General features: G+C 42.4%; 1 protein-coding gene across 3 annotated transcripts in view; it reads left to right on the top strand.

The window, feature by feature from the left end:
• Positions 1-3,866: 3,866 nt before the first annotated feature.
• The window catches only part of ZNF800 (zinc finger protein 800), a 29,060-nt gene continuing 11,386 nt past the window's right edge, over positions 3,867-21,540 (top strand). For 2 of the 3 annotated variants that reach the window (XM_074952248.1, XM_074952239.1), the window contains exons 1-3: positions 3,867-4,024; positions 6,709-6,804; positions 17,476-17,619. In XM_074952248.1, the coding sequence (XP_074808349.1) occupies positions 3,964-4,024; positions 6,709-6,804; positions 17,476-17,619 (301 nt within the window). In that variant the 5' untranslated portion in view covers positions 3,867-3,963. The remainder of the gene's footprint in view (positions 4,025-6,708; positions 6,805-17,475; positions 17,620-21,540) is intronic. The other variant, XM_074952256.1, reaches the window with a different exon arrangement.

The following is a 21,540-nucleotide window of genomic DNA, read 5'->3' as shown; positions in this document are numbered from 1 at the left end:
CATTAGAAAAGCACACTATTTACTGTAGATTCATCTATAAAAAATCTTGCATACAACTGTTAAGCAGAATTTATTTGGAAATGAGGTTTAAAATTAGTGCTAAATAATTTAGAGAGGAGACAAATAATAGGGGATCTGACAAATTTATAATAAATGATATAGGAAAGGCCCTATTTGTATTTTCTCAAAATAAGAGAGCAATGTAAACCTCAAGGAAATGTGAGATCTGAATGTGCAACAACCAGTGGAGATTGGGAGCCTTAATAGTGGGAATCTTGGGAATGTGGGGTCCAAGAAACCGGATGGACAAAGGAAAATGGGAGCAGGGACCTGGAATCTGAAGAGCAGGGGCCTAAAGTCTTATGGAGAGGGAACTGTTGGGGACTGAGGGCTTGGTGAGGGGGGCCAGAAGCTGGGCCGGGAGCTAGAGAGCGGTAGTTTCAGTATAGGAGTTAGTGAGGTGTGAGGGCTTGGAGCTTTGGGGAATGGGAGCCTAGAGATGTGAAGAGGAGAGAGAAGCCCTAGGTGGGATGCACAGGGAGCATATACAAATCAAGGCACCTGGTCACTTTTGTAAATCCTAATAAAATTTCTTTAAATAATAATTTGGTGAAAAACTAATGTCTATATTTTTAAAAGTAGAATTTAGTTGTATAAAATATATTGGCCAGAGATAGATACAAGAGCTGTTTAGTATCCCATCTGATTTGAAGAATGGCACTACTAAACAGCATATAATTTTATTATTGTGCTGGCATTGAGTATGACTCCAGAACTTGGTTTATGACCTTGAGCCCTACCATGAACTTCTACCCAGGAAGTGACTGAGCCACTAACCAAGCCAATTGTCTGAGAGATGGTTCCCTTAATATTGTCCCTTTTTAACCAATATTTGTCTCTTTTCTAGTGGTGTGGAGAGCAGGTTGTTTATTGTACACATTTCCTCATCAAAGCCAGAAATGGCAGCAAAGGGTGCACACAAAGGGAACTTTCTGTTGATTTGCTCATTTAATTTCCTTTTGGCAGAAACAGAGGGAATTTGATTTTCTCATTTACTGTGAGGTGAAAATAATAACCTGTAAATTGCACTAAGGAGGTTGAGAATTGTACACCTACAGAAAAACACACTAACACCTACAGTTAAACAACAAACTGTAGAGATATGACTGGACATGAATCACAAACTGGCAAAATTATTTGTTACAATCCATCAGATTGGTCCTCCCACTATTTAGATTAATACAACTGGCAGAAACCTCCAGCCCCATAAGGGCAGTCTACGATTTTCTCATCGTTGAGAGCAGTAGTATTGTCTTGCCAATGGTGCATTTACCACTACCATTTTACCTTGCTCAGAGCAGGCCTAGATGACACAAGGGTAGAAATACCAGCTGTCAGGCGACACTCACTCTTCCACCATTTCTTGTACAGGTGGAGCTGCCCCTGGTGTTTGCACAAGCATGGGAGAATTTCAGCAAATTGTAGACAAGGCAAGGCTCAGAACTAGAGAGAGACTTTGGATAGGGTGCAAGAAGAGCTCTTCTTGTCGCTCTTACCAACAGAAGCTGGTCCAATAAAATATATGACCTCATCCACCTTATCTCTGCCTTTAAGACATGCAGCCCATAGTGAGGCAAGTGGCAATGGGGGGAGAAGTGTTGAGGCAGCTGCTACCTCCGTTTTTGCCGAGGAGACATTCACAACTCCTCTTCGTACGAAGTGTTGCTGCTGTGCGTGGTGTAGTGTATTATAGTGCAAGGACGCACTGTGCCACAGAGTAATTGTACATTCTATTGCAGCTGTGCAGGAGGCCGCGGCATAGGCGTGCGGGGTGTCACAAGCGTGCACATTAGAGTGCGTGCACAGAGTGCAAGAGGCCGCGTGCCCTGTTTCGACTGTGCACTTTATGCTGCCACCAAGCATCCTGCAGCGGTGCGTCTGCAACTGGGCACGGCGCAGCCAGCGGGCTGTTCGGCAATGGTGCAACAGGCTGCAGCGGTGCCCAGCAGCGCGGGGGTAGGAGACAAGCAGCTCGTGACTCGCCCACGTGGGTGGCTGCCCAGCCGCGATCCCGGCTTCCTCCTGCCAGCGACAGCGCTCCCCGCCCGCGCGCCGGACAGGCACCTGTGCGTGTGGGCGGGGCGAGGGGAAGCCGGGTGCGGCGCCTGCGCAGTGCGCCGCCCCGAGTCGCCGCGGCCGCAGTCACTTCCTGCCCCTGTGCCCATCCGGCTCCGGGGTCAGTGGTCGCCGCTCCCGCTGCGCCGGCGGGACACGGGACGGTGAAGTTTAGTTCGGAGGCGCGGGGGGGAAAGAGTCCGCCCGGCGGAGGCTGGTGCGGCGGCTCCCTGCGCGGGCGCAGCGTCCCGCCCCGCCCCGCCCCGCCCCGCTCCGCTCCCTGCCTCCGGCCGCCGCGCTACTTTGACGCCCGCTGTCACCTGCCGGCTCCGCGCGGGACCCGCTTGGCTCAGCCCCGGCCGCCGCCCGCTCCCCGCGGGGCTCGTGGGTGAGCCGCGCCGCCCGGGACGGGAGCTGGCGGCTGCCCCGCACTCCGTCCCCGGGAGCCTCCGTAAGTGCAGCCCGGGCTGCCGGGAGCCCTGGGCCCCGCGGGGCTGCGGCTGCTGCCGCCGCCGCCCAGGGAGACGGGGACGGCGCAAGCTGCCCCGTGCGCGGGGCGGGCTCTCCCAGCTCAGGCGCCCGGCGGTCCCGCTCTCCCCGCGGGCTGGGCGCTGCTCCGGTTCGGGGGGAAAGAGCAGGGCCGGGTCCCCCCGGGGGCGGCGGGGAGGGGGTCAGGGCCGGGTTCCTGGGGGGAACGCGGGGTGTGTGTCAGGGCCAGGTTCGTGGAAGGGGTGGTGGGCAGGGCTGGGTTCATGGGGTGGGGGGGTAGGGCAAGGTTGGGTTGGGGGGTGGGCTGGGCAGGGCTGGGTTCATGGGGTGGGGGGACTGGGCAAGGTTGGGTTGCTGGGGGTTGGGCTGGGCAGGGCAGGGCTGAGTTCCTGGGGGGTGGGGTGGGGGGGCGTCAGGGCAAGGTGGGGTGGGGGGGGCTGGGCTGGGTTCCTGGGGGGAGAGGATAGGGGGCAGGGCAGGGTTCCTGTTGGGGGTGCCGTGGGGTCGGGAGGGCAGGGCAGGGTTCCTGTTGTTGTTGGGGCAGAGGGGTGGGGCAGGTTTCTGGAGGTATTTTAGGGCAGGGTTTTCCTGTCCCTAGTCTGGAGATGAAAAGAGTTCGGGGGGGGGGGCATTCATGAAGTAACATACAGTATATGGGGCCTCAGTCACACTTCAGTACCTGGCACAGAGCAGCGATGGAGCTGAACATTTGACAGCTGTGTGGGTCAATATTGTTAATAGGAGTTATAGTTGGGTTTTCACAACTTTATGGATGCTTGTTGTTGTTGGGGGATGAGTCGTGTGAATCTCATCAACCAGTAGGGTCGAGGTGGGTTTTAACAATTGTGGGTGCTATGGTAGTACAAACAAGAATAACTGAAAGATAGGTTAAGTCCCTACAGTTAGGCAAAGTGGTGTTGACAAACATAAGGGACCCCAAAACCATGGATCTTTGTGCAGCCTTATGTTTTACACATGCCTAACATTGGTTCTTGTAGGAGCCAGGGATTCAAAATGTTGGTTATGTTGTCATTTTATTTAGGGACATGACTGGAGTTTAGGAGGAACAAGGGTTTCCTTGATTCTATAACTCTTAAAGCTTTTGCCCTTCATTGAAATGCACTGAAGTAAACAGATTTTTTAGATCTGAAAATAGTTGATAAATAATATAGACTTTCCATCTTAAAAAAGGCACAGTTGACCTCTGAGCGAGTTCAGTGCTGTTTTACTCTTAAGGATGTGGGGGTATGATGTTAGTGTTGTTTAAGTCTTATGGTCTGGGAGGTGACAGAGAATTTGCTTATTTTAGCAGAAACAAGCTGCTGGATGTAGAAGGAAAGTAGGTCGTGCACACAGAAAATGCCTCTAAGGGATAAGTGTTGTCAGACTGACCATCATCACCATGGGTGCTGTGAACCAGGTATAGTGCTTTGTAATACTTTGTTTTTTTAATTGATTCTGTCCTCTAAGAAGCTTTCAGAAACTGGCTGTACAGAAATATGCTGTAATAATGAAGCCATTACTTCGGCAAATATGAAGCTTCCTAATTTCAGTTTTAAAATGTTTTTTAAATATCCTAAAACTGTCACAGTAAATTACTTCAGGAAGATCAATTTCTCAGTTCTTACAGGGTGCATAATAACCCCTAAGCTCACATGGGCATTGTGTGCACTGAACTGAGGGGAAGGCAAGATACTAAGAGCAGTCACCTTGTATCTGCATTTTTAAAAATTGTAGTGTTCTGATTTTTTTCTAGTCTGTATGTTCTTTTGCATTCTGTTATGCCCAAATATAAGAGGATGGATTTACTTTATATCTTATCTGTTAAATATTGACAAAGTCATAGTATTTGTTTTTGAGACCTCCCCCCCCCGCCCCAAACTACCACTTGCTTGTTTTGAAATTAGGTTTGTATAATAACATGGAAAATGTCATATATAAAGGTGGAAGTGTGCACTGTGGAGTCCAACTATCTTTTTGTTAAGAGACTTCTCATTATTGTTTTACTTAATGTTTATAGTTGTAAGTTTCAAACAGAAATCTGTTTCCTCACCAATTTCTTCTTTTTGTCTATTGCTTTGTTGTGGTAATGCTTTTTATGAGGAGGTTTCCTCTTCTTTTTTAATCTCTTCCCCCCCCCCCCCCAATCCTCCTTTTTTAAAGTATGAATGGCATGAATGTTTGGGACTAATAGGAGGAAAGTGTTGTCTACAAACTCTGAAAGTGTATCTGTAGCTTGGCTAAAGGTAGTTTTGAGAAATAAATTGAATAGTCTCAACAATAAACCTTTCTATCTAAATAGAAAGTTTTGAGTTGTTGTAATTTAAAAAAAAATTAGATTGAATATACAATTCTTGCCTTACAACCATGCGCCTTACAACCATGCATTTTGTCCAGTTCACATATGAAACTCCCCTTGATGTCACGTGGAAGTAGCACATGTATATCAGAGGAAGTATTTATTCAAAAGTGTACTTTTTTTGTTTTTGTTTTTCGAAGAATGGCAAGTAGGTTAGTAGGATACAATATGTCATTGTGCTAGATATCACCAAGCAATTAGATGATTTATAATGGTTGTTACATATGTTTGTGTTTTAACAGTGTTTATGGTGTGGGCATAGTTGGATAGAATAAAAAGTCCACCATTCTATAGGCTGTTTTTCCTAAAGTAATCATTGCATTTTGAATTTGTTTATATTTGCTCATATTCTAGGGCAGTCTTGCCTTTTGTCTTTGAAACTTGTCTAAATTATTTTTTGTTAATGTTCAAGAATGGTTTTATCTTATGCATTGACCCCTTTAATACAAATATATATGTGGTTTAATTGTGATGTAGACATCTTGGGAGCCTCCTATCTCGCAGGTCCTAGAGCCCAGGTGCCAGTCTGAGCCCAGACATCTACATTTCAGTTAAGCAGCCTGAGCCCTGCAAGCCCAAGTCAGCTGGCGTAGGTCCAGCTGCAGGTGTCTAATTGCAGTGTAGAAATACCTAAGGAGATCTGAGCCCTGACTTTGCAGACACTTACATAAGTAACTTTGCATTTGAGTAGCCTCATTGAGTTAAATGGGGCTATTCCTGTGTGTAAAATGATTCATCTGTGTAAGTGTTTGCAGGGTAAGGGTTATGGTGTCCATATCAATATGGATATTTTCTATACATCAGTATATCCCACTTAAAATAGGACTCTCTTGACCACTGGGGATGTCTTAGCTTTTTAGTTACATGTCACTAGAGTTTATAAATATATTTTAATATTGTTTACAAAGAATGGGAGGTGAATCTAAATCAGATTTAGAAAAAGTGTCATTTTAGGTGAGATCATTTCTGAAGTTTGCTTGATTAAAAAATGCTTGAATATAAAATGAATAAGAATTGAAATATATAATTTGCAGTAAACATTAACTAGATATGTTCATACTTATTTAGTACATTTGTTCTAAATAATAGCTCTTTTGAGGGCACAGTCAACCCTTGAATATAAATCTGTACCTTCGATTAAAGTCACTGGGATCTGCCCATATGCATGCAGATGTTGAATTTGGCATTTTCATTTTTTTCCTCACATGCTTATTTTGTTTTTGCTTGCACCAAAAAATGAGACTAGGATTTTGAGATGGCACAAGGTGTCTTGAGTAATGCCAATCTAACAGGCAATTCTATGAACTGAATAGTCTAAGCTGGCAGAGACCACTGAGTTATCTACAGTTCTCTTCTTTTTTTGTGTACGTACATACTCATATCCATGTTTATGAAACATCATTCACAGGACTATATGAATATACATTTAAAAAAACTAATCAAAATCACAACATATTGCCTGAAATAAACAGCTTTGATAGGAAATCTGTCACTCTTCAAATTAATTTCAACAGCAAGGAGCTGAGAGTGCAAAATTCCAAATGCCATCCCTAAGCCCTTTTTATTATTACAAGGAATAGGGCTAGTCACCTTTATTAGCTCTCAACTTCAATGAAAAAGGAACAAAATTTTTCCTGATGACTTTGTCCTGTTTTTCAACCAGCCTCAAATATTGAAATATATCTACATATATATACGTGTGTGTGTGTGTGTGTCCTCTAACTGTCATCCTTGATGTCTTGCAGTGTATTTGTTAGAACCTGGTGATCCTCCTTTGTTACAGCAACCTCTGCAGATGTCAAAATCTGGTATTCAACAAATTATTGAGTGTTTTCGATCAGGTATGAGTATTTGGGTTTTTTTTAGTTATTTCCTTCTAACTGTGTGATAATACAAGTGTGTCAGTAAGGTTACTGATTCCATAAAACCAATTTTCTACACATAATTGCAAAATGTTTGGCTGAGTTTTAAGCTCTGTTCTTGTGAGATCATCAGTTCCTATAGGAAGTATTTTTATACAAGGTGATGAAAAGATAGTCCCAATTACATTATGCTATATTCTTAAAACCACTTCATTTTTAAAGTTGCTAAGTTCAGACAGTTTCAAGGAATTTTGCTTTTGTGGCACAGTTGTCATTATCTCAGTTACAATTTCTGCTAAGGGTCCATGCCCGTGTGTCATCTTTTCTTGATGTTTTTTCCTCAAACTTTGAAAAGAGAATTAAAAAAAATTTAGTGTCTGTCTTGCACTGTTATATAGATAGTACTATAACAGCACTGCTATTACAATACTAGGATTTTTTTGTCTTCTCCAGTGCTGTCAAGGGTTGGTTGTGTATTCCGGTTCGGTAGCATTACCTAATGGTGATACTCCGGAGTGTAGCATCTAGCAGCAAAATTCCAAGGGTCAGTTTCCCTGGCAGTTACAGTTTAGGGCAGTGTCGCCCACTGACGAGAGTTCAAAGGCTGCTTTGCCTACCGCAGTGATTCTCAACCTGCGGCTCGCAGGCAGCTTGTGGCCCAGATAGCGCATACATATGTCCCAGCTGCGTGCTAAAAAAAATTCAAAGTTTGCTGCTCCCCGGTCCTGGCAAGGGCGGGGCTGGCTGAGGAGGAGATGGTGCCATGGAGCCCTGCTGGAGTGCTCCCTGCCAGCAGGGAAGACAAAGTAGCCCTCTGTGGCAGGGGAGGAGCTCCCATGCTGTAGGGACACACTGTAGGGTTGCCAGGGTAGGGGAAGGCCCTGGGTCGTCAACTCTCACCACCCAGGTGTCGTTTGGAGGGGTATTGCCCCCTCTCCTCCCACCCCGATTTCTGCAAGCGCCGAGCAGGGCTTGCTCTGCTCAGCCTGTGTAGGGTGGGTGGGGGGGAAAGGTTCTGTCCTTCCCATGCTGCGCCAACTCGCTCAGCACCTCTCCCTGGCTGAGCTGGCAACTCCGAGACACTTCCTCCTGGTTCCTAGTGCCTGTTGTCATCCTCTTCTATGTGTGCTGGGTCTTGTTTCTGTATAATGGTTAGTGCCCATGTGGGGGCAGGATGAGGCAGTGGGGAAGGAAGAGGGCTGGGATAGGGCAGAGAAGAGAAGGGGATAGGGGAATGGCACAGGACGGAGAGGGGCAGGGGACAGTGTGAAGAGGAAAGAGGATGTGGTGGGGAGAGGAAGAGGGAGGGGGGAAGAGAGGGATGGGAGAGGGAGAAGAGAAGGGAATGACTGAGAGGGCCATTGCTGGGGTGAGAACTGCCTCCTCGCTTCTGGGCGTCCATGCCAGAGGTGTCTGTAGAAATCGGAGCAGGAGTGGGGGAACACGTCCCCTCATTAGCCACAGCTGTGTGTCACCTTTGAGGGGGGGGGGGGCGGGCGGAGGAGCATGCTCCAGGCTGCACCCTGACCTGCCTGTACCAGATAGTGCCCGCCTGCCGGTCCCCTGCTGGCCATGTCCTGACCTGGAGCTCACAGTTAGAGCAGGAGGCTGCCCTGTAAGTCCCATCTCGGGGGGAGAGCTGGTGCAGGGTGGAAATGTGTCCCATGGGTAGCTTCCCAGCCAGGGTCCCCCATGGCTTGGTGGGTGGGATCAGCCCTGCCCTTGACTGTCTGGGAGCAGGCATCGAGAGACACGTGCCTGACTGGCCAGCCACAGCTGACAGGGTGATATATATATTGTGTGAATGTGGCCCACTTAACAGATAGAGAGCTGCATATGCGGCCCACAATGGTAAATAGTTTGAGAATCGCTGGCCTAGTGGCTATTGTTCAGGGTAATGTTACCCACTGATGAGCGGGTAGGGAAACTGGGCCCATCCTACTCCACTGGGATCTGACCTTTGAAACAGTGGTCCTTACACAGGGCTCAGGGCCTGAGACCTCCAAGTGCACTCTCTGGATCACTTCCTACACTTGTTTCAGGTCCACCGATGACATCACAGGTTGGACATGAGGTCGCTCCTGTGTTCTCTGATCTGTCTCCAGAGTCTCTTCTGTTCGCCCTAATGAGTCGCCACCCTCGGCTCCTGCGGTCAGCTAGCTTCCAGCGGCTTGGTGATGAGACTCTATCCTGGTGGTGTAGAGCCTCGGTGGCTTTCCAGCAGGAGGCTGCTGCACCTCACTGCTCTCCTCCTCAGTCAGCCCAGACTGAGCTGAGTTGCTCCCTTTTAAATGCTCCCTCCACTGGGATCATGCCCAACAGAGGGAAGGGGGTGTAGCCTCTTAGGCCTAGATCAGCTCTTTAACCCTTTCCCTCCAGTGCGAGGTTGGTACACTCCATCACAAGTGCCAGTACATGACAATGAATATATGTATTTGACAGTAAAAACTGAGTTTTGGTTGAGCGTGCTCAGTATAGGTAATGTTAGAAAGCTTTGACCCAGTACAAGGGCAGACCCATTTGAAATGTACTAAAGTACATTTTTATTTCCATAGTTCACAGCATAAAAACATAGAGATTCAGTACCAGTGTTAAAGTTTTGGGAGATTTCTTTAATGCTAAAATCTAAATTTATTTAGAGATTTTCCTTTTAGATCTGTGGCAACATAGCTATGTGTGTGATTGAAAGACTTGTGAATCATCTCTCTTACTATATAACTTCCAAGAAATATGGCTCTGCTAGCTCCTGCAGATCTTTGTGATCATCATTGGCTATCCTCGGTACGAGGATGTTGTTGTCTGCTGGGGGGGAAAGTCGTTGATGAGACTTCTGTATTCTCCCTTCATTTGCATTTAAGAAACATATAATACAGTGACCAGAGGGAAAATGGGATGTGAGATACGTCATCTGTGACCTTTTATAAGAAGATGGAACATTTGGATGGCATTGCCTAAGGCCTCAAATTTGTGTGTGCCTTTCTCCCACCTGAAGCAGATTAGCTGGAGTCTCCTTGGGTAGCAGAGTGACCTAATTTCAAGTAATTTGTCCCCAGGCCATTCCAGAATATCTTTACTGGCAAGTCATATAAATTCATGGCTTACTTCCCTCTCTTTTCTCATTTGCGTCAAGACAGTTGGTCAGAAAGAAAAACAACTTTTGACTAGGGTTTTACTAGTTACCACTTTTGAACAAATGACATTTCATTATGGAAGAAACCTTTGATCCTTTCAAAAAGAAAAGGAGTACTTGTGGCACCTTTGAGACTAACAAATTTATTTGAGCATAACCTTTTGTGAGCTACAGCTCACTTCATCGGAAATTGGGCAAGGGAGCAGGATGTTTTTACCTTCTAAGCAATTCCAATAGAAGTTTTTCATAATCTAATATTACATTTAAAAAATACACATGGCTTTGTCCTCATTGTTATAAGGGTATGCATGCTGAATGCTATTATACCAGGAGAACAAATTGCTGAAGTTTTGAAAGATAAAATTGCATATGTGATACACAAACATTGTGATTCTTATGACTACTGCAGTGCTTCTTGTCAGTAGGGTATCTGCACTAGCTGAAGTCCTGCCAATCTTCTATAAGCTTCATGATGAGCTAGTTTCATAGTCTCAAAATGTTACTGGGACTTGATAAGCTGACAATTGCCTACTATCCAAAAATAAATATAAAAGATGGAGATGCTTCAGTGGAATTGAGAGGCTTCCTCCTCCTGAGAAGCCTAGTGGTCATTGCATTCATCCCCATTTCCCATAAAGCTGGATGAGATCTTTTCTCTTCCCCTGCATTGTGCCCACAACAGCAAGGAAGTTGTCTCTCTTCTGTTGAGTTTCCAAAAACATTACAGTTAAACTCACAAGAATCTGGTTATTTTCACTCTTATATAGTACATATTTGGGCAGTAGTATCAGTGAAATTGTCTATTTCTTTGTAAATTTCATTCCACTGCTGCTAGTGTGGTAGAAGCATGCTACCTTCACTGACCAGAAAATCTTTTGTCAGGTGCCATTAACAAATTGGAGATCCCCCCCGCTCCCCACACTAATTAGTGCACTTAGTGGAATTTTGTATGTAGGAAATCTTCAAATATGTTTAGGTATGTTTCCTCAATGGTTCTACTTTGTGCAAAAATTCAGCTGTTTCTGGATGAGATCCAGGTAAACAGCTTGCCCTCAGAAAGGATTCTTTGCACATTTCTCTCTAGTTTGAAGTTGCTATGAACTCTGTCTGAGTTGGTATTGTTTTTTAAACAAGTCTCACCAATCTTCCATACCTTTTCCCCAAAATGCTTAAGTGATGGCAGAAAAAAAATCATTGCTATTACAAATATATAGTAGGTATATCAAAAATATTTAAGTATTTGAAGAAATTTGATTCAAGGGATTCTAACTTAGAACTGTTATTTGAAGGGAACCCATCTGTGAAGTGTTACGGTGGGCCATGGTTAATTTTTTTGGCGTTCTAGGTCAGCTTGAAGAATATCTTGATGATACAGATGTGACGATAACACCTGTCTGACTACATCAATATTTTTGACTTGGGATTCTGAAATTAACTATAGCATATATTTTTCTGAGATATTGCATTGTATGACGAATGATCCTGGAGTATGGTGCCTTACTACACCAACAGTTTAAGTACATTCATATTTTTTTTCCACTGGATGTTTTTATGTGAACTGTTTACTTGTGGATAAAGTGCAGATATCTTAGGTACTCGCATGGCCCCTGTTACCATAGTCTCTGAGCATCTCACACTTTTTAATATATTTATCCTCCCAACACCCCTGTGAGGTAGGGAAATATTATGGGGAACTGTGTCACAGAGAAATTAAGTGACTTGCCCAACATCACACAGGAATTCTGATGGAGCAGAGAATTGAACCCAGGTCTTCCATGCCCCAGGCTAGTGCTGTCACCCAGCGATTCTCAAATTCAGCAACCTGAGGACCCCCATTTTAATTTTTTTGGGGACCCCCAAGCTCCCCGTTCAGACCCAGGCCCTGCCCCCATGCCACCCCTTCCCCCCCAAGGCCCCACCCCACCTGTTCCCTCCCCCCTCACTCCATCCCCCCTACTTCACTCACTCTCCCCCACCCTCACTCACTTTCACCAGGCTGGGGCAGGAGGTTGGGGTGTAGGAGGGGGTGCGGGCTCTGGGAGGGAGTTTGGATGCAGGAGGGGCTGTGGGCTGGGGCAGTGGGTTGGGGTGCGGGAGGGAGTTTGGGGTGTAGCGCTTACCTTGGGTGGCTCCTGAAAGTGACTGGCACATCTCTCTGGTAGTAGCCCCTAGGCAGGAGGGGCCAGGTGCGCTTCCCCTGCCTGCAGGCACCACCCTTGAAGCTCCCATTGACCACAGTTCCCAGCCAATGAGAGCTGCGGAGTCAGTGCTCGGGCGCTGGCGGTTCATGGAGACCCCTCTGTCCCCACCCCAAGGGGCCTCAGGGACGTGCTGGCCGTTTCCATGAGTGGCGCGGAGCCAGGGCAGGCAGGGAGCCTGCCTTAGTCCCGCTATACCTCCGGAGGGAGAGGAGTTTGATGAGTGGGGCCTGCGGACCCTCTGGAGTACCCTCAGGGACCTCCAGGGTCTGCGGACCCCAGTTTGTGAAATGCTGCTCTAACCTATGGGCCAGTCTTCCCCGATGCCAAAGACCAAAAAAAGTCTCCAGATAGTCCCTAACTAATATACTAATCTTTAATTAAGAGTCTCTATATGGTTTATTTGAGTTTTTTTAAATTGTATTCTTTTAAAGTACCTGAGTAAATTGCCACAGTAGATTAATCTTTATAGTTCCTTTGATTTTTATAAAGTTGTTTATATTTTATAAAAATATGTAAAATTACATGCACTTTCTTGAAAGATTCTTTTCATTTTTCAGCTGTCTCTTTACAAGAAAACTCACATTATAATAGGGTTTGTCTTAAACTCTCTAAAAGCTAATATACTGGGAAATAATGCTGCCATTTTTAACTCAGCCTCTTGTGCCTAGTTACTGGTGGTGGTGCTCAGAAGCCTGCAGCACAGCACCATTACCCAGTTCCTTCAAATAGTATTGCTACCTGCCTGATAAATGTTACAGAGGTGGACAGGGACAAAACATTTGAAGGGGAGGTGAAGAAGAAATGGCAATACTGCAAACAGTAGATCATGACTCCTGGGTAGATCATGCGAGTTTCAGACCAAACCACAGTACTTGTGACCAGGTGCTGACACTCACTACCTACGCTGAGAGCGGCTTCTTGGCCAGGCAGAAACAGGCACGAGTGAGGTAGAACCCCGTTTATCCGACCTTCCATTATCCAGCTCTCTTTATTAACTGAACAACCAGCGTACACAGGTCCAGAAGTTGGTGATCACTCCTGTGGCCGCTAGATGGTGCTGCAGCCTTACACTTTCCCATTCTCTAGATTATCCAAAGTTTTGATTGTCCGATCTGGCCCCGGCCCTGGCCCCAGTCCCAATTAGATTGGATAAACAGGGTTCTGCTGTATTCCTATTTTCAAGCTTCAAATGTAGCTAATACCTATCATGACAAATCCAACAGCCCAGCATCCTGGTTTTGATCTTTCATGCCATCTTGGGGGTAAAGCTCAGCCACTTCAGATGTGGAATGGTCAGATGAGCTGCTAGTAACTACAAGTGGGGACCTTTGACTCCATGCTTTGTCTTAGTAGGCAGTTTAGACCATGTACTTGTGGGTTGCGCCAATCGGCAAGAGCTGTCTGGTTTCCCTCATGGATGTGCATAATGCTCTTCCCTTACCTGTTGAATGGTTAAGACAAAGATTAACCTGTGCGACTTGATTGTCTACGTAGATGCAATTGCAATGTGTATGTATGGTGTTGACTGGGGACTTCAACAATGAGTGACACTAGTACATTTCATATGAACTGCAGTATATAGGCAGAGGTGATCTCCAGATACAATGCCAGCCTTGATATTAAGTGTTGTGGTTTAGATCAGCATTTCCCAAACTTTTTTGGTCACGGAACACTTTTTAGCCTATTACGGAACACTTATAATATTTATTTTGTAGTCATTTGGTTTTCAAATTAAAAAATTGCATTTATTTATGCTCAAATATATTTTACTTTACAAAACAAAGCAAAAATACAAATAACTTGAACTAACAATTTCTAACTAGAAAGCGTGTATAAAGTAGTACAAAAATGAAGTGCAAGAGTCAAAATTAAATTCTAGATTCTTTCATGGAACACTTATTCACCTCATGTGGAACACCAGTGTTCCACGGAACACAGTTTGGGAAACGCTGGTTTAGGTAGTTTAAGGTAGAAAACAGAAGTTTTATGAGAATACTAAATAAATCATAATATCCTAGTGTAAAGTTAATAATTGTGTGCATAATGCCAGGTCCACAACCTCTAGGGTCAAAGGGAGCCGTTCCTTTGACTTTGAGCTACGATCACACAGTCTTTGTCTGAATTCTCAAAGCACTTAGATATTATGGTACATGTAGTGCTATCTACTTTTAACTTCTGTTAAGAATATCTTTAAAATCTTATGGTCAAAACACTGTCAAGATATACTTTTCAATTCATATTAAAAAAAAAAAACCTCTTGTTTTTATCAAACACTGTAAAGTTTAAAAATCAACATAATTTTAAAATCTTGCATTTCGGATGTTTGTTTTTTGTGTTTTACTAAAGTTGGATAATCTGGGCTCACAACTCCGCAGAAGAATCTTTGAGTCAAAAATATTTTTGGGTATTTTCAGTCAGTTAATGAAGACATTTGTATTTCTGCTAAATTGTGGGACTATAGCAAGTTTCTTTTCTAGTTCCATAATTGTCAGAAGATATGTAAACCACACACAAACTTGTGTATTATCTTATTTTCAGCTGTTCAATTTTGTAGACTGTTACAAATAATTGGATTATACTAAATCTAGAGGAAATACTGTTGAGTTCTTGACTTCCACTGCAGAAAGCAAGGGTTAAATTTCTTTTGTTTTGTTTTAAGTATGTATATCAAAGTTAGTCTTTCAGTGACTATTATAGGTTTCACTTTTTGTGTTTATGGCAGCTATTTTATTATTTTAGTTCAACTGCTCAAAGCTGCTATAGATGCTATAGATCTTTGCATCTGATCTCTATATATTCTGTATAAATTAATACTAAGTTTTATATTTTCAGAAGAGGTAGTAATATTAATGTTTAAAGTTAAATTTTCACGAGTTAAGAGGGAAGGTACTGTACATCTGGGGTCAGCCTTGGGTTATAAGGGATTACAAGTATCGGTTACAAGGTTCACAAGATACATACATAGTACATAACCAGCATAGACCCAGACTGGGGTGTGGGAGTTTTTAAAATGTCAGTGGATAAGTGATCTTGGGTATGCCACCCACAGAATGTATTGAGAGTCCAAGTCAGTATTGGTGTAGTGAATAAGTACATGGGTGGGGTGCGTCCCTTGGTTCGTATCTACACCTCCAGTTGCTTTTAACAGGAGGACTCCCACTTAGGGAGCTAAAATCTCTTAACCCACAATCCTTGGGTCGACTGCTGTAGCTATCTTTAGAAATCTGATATTAGAATCTTCTTTGTGTGTTGTCAGATCTGCTGTGAAAGTGTTCTTAAATCAAACCACCATATGCTGGGTCGTCATCCAAGACTACCATAACACAAAATATATTGCAGGATGCGGGTAAAACCATGGAGCGGTAGACATAAAATTCTCCTCCAAGGAGTTCAGTCATAAATTTAATTAACGCTTTTTTTTTTTTAAATGAGCATCATCAGCATGGAAGCATGTCCTTTGGAATAGTGGTCGAAGCATGAAGAGGCATATGAATGTTTAGCATATCTGGCACGTAAATACCTTGCAATGATGGCTACAAAAGTGCCATGTGAATGTCTGTTCTCACTTTCAGGTGACATTGTAAATAAGAAGTGGATAGCATTATGTCTCCGTAAAGGGGAGAGGGGGAGAGAGTTCAGTGGTTTGAGTATTGGCATGCTAAACCCAGGGTTGTGAGTTCAATCCTTGAGGGGACCATTTAGGGATCTGCGGCAAAAAAAACTGGGGATTGGTCCTGCTTTGAGCAGGGGGTTGGACTAGATGATTTCCTGAGGTCCTTCCAACTCTGATATTCTATGATTCTATGAAGTGTAAACAAGCTTGTTTATCTTAGTGATTGGCTGAACAAGAAGTAGGACTGAGTGGACTTGTAGGCGCTAAAGTTTTACATTGTTTTGTTATGGAGTGCAGTTATGTAACAAAAAAAATCTACATTTGTAAATTGCACTTTCACGATAGAGATTGCACTACTGTACTAGTATAAGGTGAATTGAAAAATACTATTTCTTTATCATTTTTACAGTGCAACTATTTGTAATAGAAAGCGAGTACTGTACATTTTGTATTCTGTGTTGTCATTGAAATCAATATATTTGAAAATGTAGAAAAACATCCAAAAATATTTAATAAATGTCAATTGGTATTGTTTAATAGTGCAATTAAAACTGCAATTAATTGAGATTACTTTTTTGAGTTAATCACGTGAGTTAACTGTGATTAATCAACAGCACAAGTAATCATGTAAAGTTTTTATCATTTTACGTCTAATAGATTGACATTAACTGGTAATCTTGTTCCAGTTCATGGGTTTTTTGTTTGTTTTTTGGGTTGTTTTTTTTTGAGACTTCTCTCTTAATGACCTGGCATATTAAAGAAATTTGAAATAAAAACTCAGTTAAGCCCCATCTTGATTTACCAGTGTCTCACTAAAGTCTGTAGTGGACAAGTCTCCATATTACAAAACCCACCATCACTATATGCACTCTTGTTAGCAGTTTCAACACGAGGCCAGTGAAGGAATGGATTTGGAGCATGAACTATTCTCTCACCGCTTTAGTTGGCTCTTCAGGAAAAGTCAGGGTTGGAGCACATTAGCAAGGCACGTCTGCACTTTATGTATGTGGTTTTTAAACTAAAGTGTAACATTTGCATGCTTATAAACACAAACTCTACGCTTGACACAAAATGTGCTAATTCAAAACTAATCTTAAATTTTGTATTTTTCTTCAGCGAGGAAGACAATAGGTAGACTAAAGATATGAGTCCAAATTCTGCTCTCTAATATAAGTGCGACTACATTGATCTCTGGTACCCTCATGTAAAAGTCTAGAATTTGTCTACTCTTCTCTTTTCATTTTGTTATGTTCTTTACAATTTTCTGCCCTGTTTGACAGTCTTTCTGAGTGAACGTGTTTTGTTGTACATCCTCAGAACTGTCTGAGGAGCTTGAAAAGGTGCTAAATAATGATTTAAATGACTAGGTGGCTGTTCTTTCCTTCCACCTGATAGGCAATTATAACTCATTAACCAAAAATTCCCTTTCTGAATTTAGCTGTTGGTTTTAATCTTTATAGTCCTTTTACTTTTCACAATATCTGTAATCTTGATTTTTTTTCTTCTTCAGCCTAGTCTTTATGCAATAATCCAGAATGTGTGTAGCTGATTTACAAATGACAATGATGATGGCATTTTGTCTTGTATTATTTGCTGCTTTAGCACTGACATTTATTTGATTTGAAAATATTTTTGCTTTAATGAGATAGTGACTTAAAAAAAAAAAAAAGTACCTTATTTTAAGTGTAAAATTTCTTTTGTTCCAGGAACTAAACAACTTAAACATATCTTGTTAAAAGACGTGGACACCATTTTTGAATGTAAAATATGCCGCAGTCTCTTCAGAGGATTACCAAACTTAATTACTCATAAAAAGTTCTATTGTCCTCCAAGTCTCCAGATGGATGACAGTAAGTTTTATTCACTGAAATATTTAATCAAACAACGTAGAATTGAGGAAATTTTCCCTTCTATATTATATGTAAAAACACCATCAGAAACAAGATGTAACTAATCTACCAGGTAAATTAGAGGATCAGTGAAGCAATGAAGTACTCCACTTTTATTAGCTTGTCACTTTCAGACTCATTTTTTTCAATCTGTCTGAAACTGTCCTGTGTCAAATGGGAGTTTTTATGCAGAGAACGAGGTCAAATGATGCTCCAAAGATATTAATTTGGGCCACATGGCAACTTAAGGCCTTGGTTCTCCAAAGGATGAGTAAAGTTATGAATGTGTTCAGTTTTTTGCAGAACCATGAGCCAAGTCATGAAATTCAATGTAGTTGAAAACTCCTGTATTTCCACAGGAAAAAAGAGTGAGAAAATATAAAAGAGGTTAGGTCTTGTACATGATGATTTTGAAGATTTCTCCTTTAGGGATCTAGAGCCAGGGCTGATAGCATTGTGATGTGCCATACAGTATTAGGTAATTTTTCATCTTGGCCTTGATATATTGTTGAACAAGTAGTGGTATTTTATTAATAATTTTAAAAGGACACTTTCAAGATCTAGAAGTTGGTCACCTTTACTTTTACACATGCCTTTTGTTAGCATATTGTTGCTTGAACTCTTAAGATTTTTGTTATTTTCCTTCAACCAATCCTTTGTGCAGTGAGAAAAACACAAGATTATTGATGGACCTGACACATAATTTGCTGTTAAAAATGATTAGTATATTATGACAAAATATACCCTAATTTAAAATAATGTATACCCAGATGACAATCTGAATTTGGTTTTGTTCTTATGGAGGTAGAGGAGACAAACTTACAAATGTGATAGACCTAGAACTTAGATTGGTATAGGCTAAGACCCTTGACACAGTACCTCTGAGTAAAGGCAAGTTTTAAATCACTTTTAGTGACCTGTAGGGAAAGGGAAAAGATCAACATTAAAAAAACCTTTTAGTTAGAAATAGTAGTAATGTGTATTACAGTAGCACCCAGAGGCCCGAGCTGAGATCAGGTCATTGTTCTAGGTGCTACAAAACTCCTGAAGCCAAGAGATGTTAACCTAAATAGCCCAGACAGACAAAGCATGGAAGGGGCAGTGAAGGCATAGAGGGGTAAATTGCCTTGCCTGGTGTTACACCACAGGTTAGTGACAGCTGGGAATAGAACCCGGGTTTCCTAATGGTATGTCTACACTTAAAATGCTGCTGTGGAGCTGCTGTAACGCGTCAGTGTAGATGCTACCCGTGCTGACAAGGGCTTCTCCCCTTGGCGTAGGTCATCTGCTTCATCGAGAGGCAGTAGCTAAGTCGATGGAAGAATTCTTCCATTGAGCTAGTGCTGATCTATGCTGAGCGTTAGGTTGGCATAGCTACCCCTCTCAGGTATGTGGATTTTTCACACTTCTGAGATGTAGCTATACCAAAGCGATAGCTATAAATTCCTAATGTAGACCAGGCTTAAGTCTTTGCCTTATGCCTTACCTATTGGCCTACAGTGCCTTTTTGACTAGCTAATGGTCTACTTCCTCATTTCCATCTTACTTTAAAGTTATACTCATGCACAGAGGTTTTATTTGTGCCTGCTGCTCCATTAAAGTAACAAGGATGGGTTGATGTTATTCTAATAAAGTTCATTTAGTAACTGAAGATGTGGGTAAAGCATTTCTGTTATTACCATGCAAGTGTATGGCATTAACTTTCTCTCATACTTTCTGGACTGAACTGGAAAAAAATAGACAAAAATAAAGGGAGGAGGGTGAAAAGTTTAGGAAAACATATTTTGGACTCGTCCATCTAATTTTTGTATTCTGTGCAACTTTTATCCATAGGATTATATGGAATTGAGCTATTAAAATTTTGTAGCTCATGTGTCTAACAGTTTATTAAAACCTTTTGGGAAAGGACCATATCTACACTCTTTACAGCAGTTAAAACATTGGCAGTTAATCAGTTTTTAAAATATATTTTACCGAGCATGCTTTTAAACCATGTTATCAAGAGTTTCTGATCTGAAATTGAAAACACATTGAGCAAATGCAATTGGCAGTATTCCTGGATTACATTTTTTTTCTGTTGCACTTATCCATCTTGCTGAATTAGATGTAATGGGCAAATATTTTGTAGATATTAAATTTTAGAGGAGCATAATATTAGATGTACTCAAATTTGAGCATGCTGGAGCTGTGAAATTAACAAGAAAGCCAGGCAGCTAGAGCCCAGCTGTCCCCTGAGCAGGAAGGTGAGAAGCTTAGGTGGCTGCTGCCCACTCCTGACAGGGAGATGAGAAGCCCTGGTGGCTGTCCCCAACTCTCGGAGATGAGAGCCCAGGGGGCAGCTTGGCTCCTGTCGGAGAGCTGTGTGAAGAGCTCTCAGGCCCCCACACTGCCCCTCTTGAGTCAGTGGAAGCACTCCTGGTGCGGATGCACACCACGGACAGAAGGAGGGTAGTGTGGACATCAGCCACCTCAGTAATTACTGTTGTGTAGACATGCCCTTAGGGATTGCTTTTCTGTTTCTCTTGAATATTTTTCTATGCAGGGTTGGATGCTTCAAAAACATGTAGATATTTGAAAATATTCTTCAAAGCTTAGAATCTTTTTCCAGTAGCCCCTTTTATGCTAGATTGTCACAGTCCGTATTTGTTGACTCTGTAAGGAAGTGAGGAATAAGGCCTCCTTTACTAGTCCCTGTTCAGATTGTGGCTGAGGAACTTAGGAAGCTTGTGGTGACTGCTTGTCTGATACTCCTCTCCCCACAAGAAGGGGGTGAGGAGGAGCAGCCTTGGCTCCCCACTTAAATTATTGGCCAAAGTAGTTGGTCAGTCACATGGGTTGAATAAGCTTTTCCATGAAAAGGGATGAAGTAACTTACTTCCTCCTCTGAGTAAGAGACAAATTGTGACCCTAAGTCATCATTAGTTTTCTGGTCTGCTCTGAGATGCAGCTATTCACCACTCTTTATTCAGGATAGATTATAAAGCTATAGTCGAGCCCTTGGTGTTTTGTCCTCTATTTAACTGCGGGTGTGGAGGGGGGTTAGCCTTGACATCTATTATGTTATATGAATAAAGGCATATGAAAGACCCCTATTGTGCACCAACTAAAAATAATTTTCTGTCCTAATGCAGAAACTAATTTCACGATGTTTGGACAGTGTCTACAATGTTACTTAAATTCATATGCAGAGATCTTCATAAACTGACAAATTTCTTAATCTGAGTCCTTGCATGCAAGTGAAAAATCAGTGAGAAAGTATGAGAAGAAAAGTATACATCAGTAAGATACAGTATTTTAAATTTTCTCTTGACCCCTCAATACCGAGGAAGTCAGCATGTGTAAGGTTTTTGTGATTGTGTTGATTTTAATGTTAGAAAAGTGTAAATCAGATTAACTTTAATTTTATCTCTGCCATTCTATCTACAACTGTTTGTTATCCCACTGAAACAAAACAAACTGTCCAAGCAAAAGACTACCACACTTACTGTCCAAGGAAAAGCAAGCGCTATTGACAACCTTTTTTTGTGTAGTATATTTAACTCTATTAAATAGATTGAGTCCCTGTTTCATTTTATAGGTATACATATGAACAGCCTCAATTTTTAAACAAACTTTAAAAGCTGCTGTTGTGAGTATGAAAGTATAATAAAAATGCAAAGCATCTGTGAACCTTCAACCAGCTATTTTTAAAATCTATTCATTTACAAAGTTTTAATGAGTTTACAAATCCTTGCCATGCAAATATCAGAAACAAAACAATCATTACAACAATTAGCTTTTGTTTAATGAGGAATATAGTCATCAGATCTTTCTGTTTAACGGGGTGTTACTGCGTTACAGATTGAGCATCGTTGCAACACCTGTGTGTTGATTCTCATGGTT

The sequence above is a fragment of the Natator depressus genome, chromosome 1 (genome assembly GCF_965152275.1).
Source record: "Natator depressus isolate rNatDep1 chromosome 1, rNatDep2.hap1, whole genome shotgun sequence".
NCBI classification, from domain to species: Eukaryota; Metazoa; Chordata; order Testudines; family Cheloniidae; genus Natator; species Natator depressus.
Note: the sequence above shows the minus strand (reverse complement) of the source record. Positions and strands in the feature narration are given on the sequence as shown.